The 4,817-nt window shown below is 30.7% G+C and overlaps 1 protein-coding gene and 1 pseudogene across 1 annotated transcript; both read right to left on the minus strand.

The window, feature by feature from the left end:
* Nucleotides 1–232: 232 nt before the first annotated feature.
* LOC124926933 lies at nt 233–1,804 on the minus strand (annotated as a pseudogene).
* On the minus strand, nt 1,466–3,302 carry LOC124924548. The gene is made up of 8 exons (XM_047464569.1): nt 3,287–3,302; nt 3,123–3,204; nt 3,032–3,074; nt 2,326–2,442; nt 2,149–2,238; nt 1,972–2,070; nt 1,811–1,897; nt 1,466–1,616 (listed from the first exon to the last, which is right to left on the minus strand). Exons 1-7 carry the CDS (start codon nt 3,300–3,302, stop codon nt 1,814–1,816), a joined length of 531 nt encoding a protein of 176 aa, XP_047320525.1. The 3' UTR covers nt 1,466–1,616; nt 1,811–1,813.
* Between the last annotated feature and the right edge of the window lie 1,515 nt (nt 3,303–4,817).

Below are 4,817 nucleotides of genomic sequence, written 5' to 3' on the forward strand. Positions count from 1 at the left end.
AACATAAATTAGAAAGCAAAAGAATCAGACAATTGAAAACAAGAAAATAGTCATAGTTAATGTCAAGTTTGGTTCTCCTTTCGAATTTTATCACAAGTAACGAAATCATTTATTTTCAAAGAAAGTAAAAGGAGTATAACTAAGACATGCACTACAAACATGAAAGAAACATTTTCTCCTAGAACACATGATGAAGGCATGTAGAATAATAAATCAGAATAAATGAGGTTTACTAACCAGTCTTCTTAGAGAAGGTATAGCCTTTTTTGCTAACATAAGTACGAGGATTAGGCGCTAGATGGTTTCTTAAATACTCTGTTTGTCCCTGCAAAGATCGTACACAATCATACATTAGGGCCCATCATAATTCACTTCATTATCAACCAAACTATCAAAAAATTATCCTTCATATAACATCAAACAAACTCTAGATGTCTAATATAAAACCTAAAATAACTGACATTAAGAAAGTGTTTTTTCAAAATGGTAAAAATTGTCATCTTTGTTTGACTCCTAAAACAAAGTGAGAAAGTGAACTAACCTTTGTGATCACACAAAGGTCAACATTGCTTCCACTGCCCAAGTCATTTAATATACTATAGCAAATAGCCTCAATTACCAACTTGACCCCATCCTCCTTCTGAGGACCGAAGGCCATAATCAGGAACAATAATTCAAATGACTGTTTTTTTAATAAGTGATAACAGAATCTTACTTACAGTAAGACCTTCACCATATTTCATTCAAATATCGCCATAGCAGCAAGTGAACCAGAACTCATCGTGGCAAATGGAAGAGTATCGGTTGATCCATGAGGATAAATCTGCAAACCGATTATTGCATAAAAATAACATTTTCTTATATAGTTGATTATATTTCTGTAGATATAACTCATAGTGTGTAAATGTGGACCAATAATGTCAACTCCGCCAAGAACCAAAGCACCAAGAACCAAATCAGTAGAGACATGTCCTTGGTAACTAAATAATCATCAAATCTGAGTTTATAAACTATTCTAAACAAAAAACATTCAAATAACAAGATAATATTAATACCCGAAAAGACGAGTTTTCAACAATGTAAGAGCAGTTACCACTCTCGAATTACGACCAGTTTGGAATCGATGTAACTTCAACTGTGAACTAATCATATCTAAACAGACAATAGAAACGACAAAAGACGTTTAACATTTTGTAAATCGATGCTATCATAATAACATATAGAAAACTATAACATCACCTGTAATAGCCTTGGTATCAGCCGCAGTACCAGCTCCACAACAATAGATGTTAGGAGCCATGTAATGAATTTTCTCACAATTTTTATCAGCCACAATTGGTCCTTCAGTAGCTCGGGTATCAGATCAAAAAAAACACCATCCTGTAAATCAATTCAGAAACAATAATTAATGCTTGTTCAATAGAGAGAAGTCAGAGAATCGTGAAGAAAAAAGTTACCTAGAAGATTAAGCCAACAATGGTAGTTCCAGTCTTAAGGAAAGTTAAAGATTTCAGTCTTTTCTTCAATAGAATTTCATTTCACCGACATAGGTCGAGATTAAATCCACCTTTAGGAGTAACATCAATAGTTGTTGACATCTTCGGTTCAAAAAACACCTAATTATCACAAATCATGAGAATAATTCATCATTTGATTTTAACCTATGGTATATACATTTCTAATTCATATAAGATCAAGAAATCGAGATCAGAAATAGATAAAGCTCGAATCGACTTAATAGAGATGATAATACATGAATAAATGCAGATCTATAGATAGATATTTTATGAAATGAAGGAGGAATACTTACAAATCACGAAATGGGAAGAACATAGAGTGATGAAGATATTTTATTAATACCAATGAAGAACAGTATTGCCCCAAACAATGCCAGACTCTAAACAAAAAAAATGACCATCAATTATGTTCCTTATCTTGAATCATAAAGAGAAAATGGACTGTTATTTGTACCTGTGTAAACTTAACAAAAAGTTGACCATATTCTTTTCTGTCATCATCGTAGTTGTAGAAGTCGTACAAGATTGGAGTGGCTATCAATTTGTGAAGAAGCTGAAACAGAACAAAACTGTGAGATGAATTCAATATCAAATTCTGATAAAAAAGAAAAAGATTATACCCACTAAAGACCAGCAAATAGGCTCTAATTGAACTCCCAAATATGAAAAGAAAGCTTCCCAATCCCTTCATAACAATTGAAGCTGCAATTAAATGTTTGATCTGTCAAAGAAAAGAACAATCATATCAGAAAACAATTTCGTTATTTTTCAAAACCATCTTATAGCAGACTAACTAGTTGATTATTACTTCAACATCTGACACTTTCAAACCAGTGTGATCAGTTGCATGCTTCAAGAAGATGTTGAACTTCGGTTTCAGGGTCTTAGCCGCTGGTCCACCATCAACCCCAAATTCACTGAACCCCTGAGAGCCAACATCAATGGTTTATTAGAAAATCTTATCATCATTATATTCTATTTGCTTAAAGGGAAAGATGAATACTAATATATTAACAAATATCAAAGGCTACCATTTTCCTTTTGTTGCCTTCAGAATCAATAACTTATAAAAACTTAGATAAGAAGATCTACAAATCTGTGTTACAAATATACTAAAGAAGATAAGATAAACCTAGGTCGAGACCTTCATAGCCATAAAATTTGAGAAATTACAGTCAATGTTCTGTTGAAGATACTTAACAAAACCACAATCATATATATACACTATTTTATCACAAAAGAATACACCCTAGAGCGATCAATGGCCAGGAAAATCATCAAATGCGGTACTAAACCAACGAGATCTATTGATTAGAATTCGCATCATGATAAGCAGAAACTAGCTAAACATATTCTTGGAGAATGAAACAGAGTTCATTTGTATCTTCCACAAACAACAAACTACGAAGCAATAAAACATAGCATGAGATGAAACTACGGAATCGTGCTTAAACAGGAAGAGCGAAAACATAAAATGATGGATCTGATTAAAGAATGCAAAGAAGCTAACTTACTCTTGGCAATCTGAGAGAATGAAGACGGAAAACGAAGAGAAGTCTGTTTACAGAAATCCGTAACTTAGAAGAATTTAGATCAAACTCTTACTCTTCTTTGAATCTCGATGCGTAGATGGTGTCCGGGAAAGACGAAGCGGCGCGGATGGATGATGCAGCAAAATTAGAGAAACCTAGTGGAGAGAAAATATTAATTGTTGTTCTAAACTTTTCGGTTTATTAGTGCCCAAATGAATAAATCCATTAAGAAGGCACCATTAAAATAGCCCATATATCATTTGAAAAAAGCCCATACAAAATTCACAATACCATTAAATTAGCCCAATTATAAATTTATTAAATTTAACTTGAAATTATAAATAATTTATTTAATAAATAATTTTATTATATTATTTATTTAAGAATATTAATTCTATTTAATTAATTTAATATTAATATTGACTTTATATTTAATTAACTCAAAATATTAATAAATTTTAGGTTTGAGATAAAAATAAGTATATAATTTAATTTTAAAAAATAATAGTCTATATAATTACAAAATAAAATTTAAAATAAAAATTATAAAATATTAAAACAAAATTTTATCTAATTATTTACTTATAAATTTTTTTAAGGAATAATAAAATAAAGGTTGTTAAAGATATTGAAAGGTTGGCAAAAACATTTTTTTGCTGACTTTTGCCAACGCTTAATATGGGTTGGCAATTATGTGTCACCCAAAGCCCATTTTGTTGTAGTGTGATTTTTTTATATTGATCCTTTATTGTTTATCCTAATGTGAAATTTTCATCAAATCCAAATGATAGGCCTGAATTACTTTATTTGAAAATGGATCTTAATGAAACAACAAAGCTATATAATTTGATATATTAGTTACATTATGATTTTTCATTCCCATAAGTGTGTTTATGTTCCATTATTGATAGTTTCTCAATTCTAATCATTACTTATGTCTTTTTCAGAAGAGTTCAAGAACTTTGTATCAAAAAGGTTTTGAATACGAGGTGAGAAATTTAAAAGAATGGAAACACAATAACTATGGGATGGATCAATTTAATGGGCTAACTTTATGTTTGATTTAATATGCTTATTTCAGCTGAATTCTTTAGTGATTTATTATACACATGTCTTTTTTTGTGCTGAATTTTATATCTCCTTGTTGCAGAAATAGAAAATAAAGTTACAGACCTTTTTAAAAGCTCATAAAGAAGATTACAATAATTCAGGTGAAGAATCCACACTAAACACAACCATATATTGCGTTTTCTTTATGATAAGAATCATCAAAAGAAAATTAAGAACAATGAGCAAGGAGATGTGTTGGGATCGGTGTTAATAATAGAGACTGGAGTCTAACTATTGTGAACAACTTACAATAAACTCTTTAATAATAATCCTATGAGGGATTAGTATCTGTCCCTATTCTTCACAAATCCTCCAAACTCTTGAAACAGATTCAAGTGTGGAACTGTTCGTCAGATTTGAAGCTTTAGACAACTGAATGTAAAATGGTAGAACGTAAGAACACCATGAGTTTTATGGATGTTCGGAGATTAAACTCCTACGTCACCCCTTCTTCTACAACCGAAAGGATATCCACTAAATACTTTGAAAAAAATACTGCTCATTGATCTAGCTAACTTTATGTTGAAAAAATAAACATTTGTTCAACTTACAACAATGAAGTTTCTCACAGAAAAGACAGTATGTAATTACAATGTATTCACAACTAGATAGTAAGTGAGATGTTTGATTTCAGAAACTTTCTTGAATTGAATGTGTG

The sequence above is a fragment of the Impatiens glandulifera genome, chromosome 2, assembly GCF_907164915.1.
Source record: "Impatiens glandulifera chromosome 2, dImpGla2.1, whole genome shotgun sequence".
Taxonomy (NCBI): domain Eukaryota; kingdom Viridiplantae; phylum Streptophyta; class Magnoliopsida; order Ericales; family Balsaminaceae; genus Impatiens; species Impatiens glandulifera.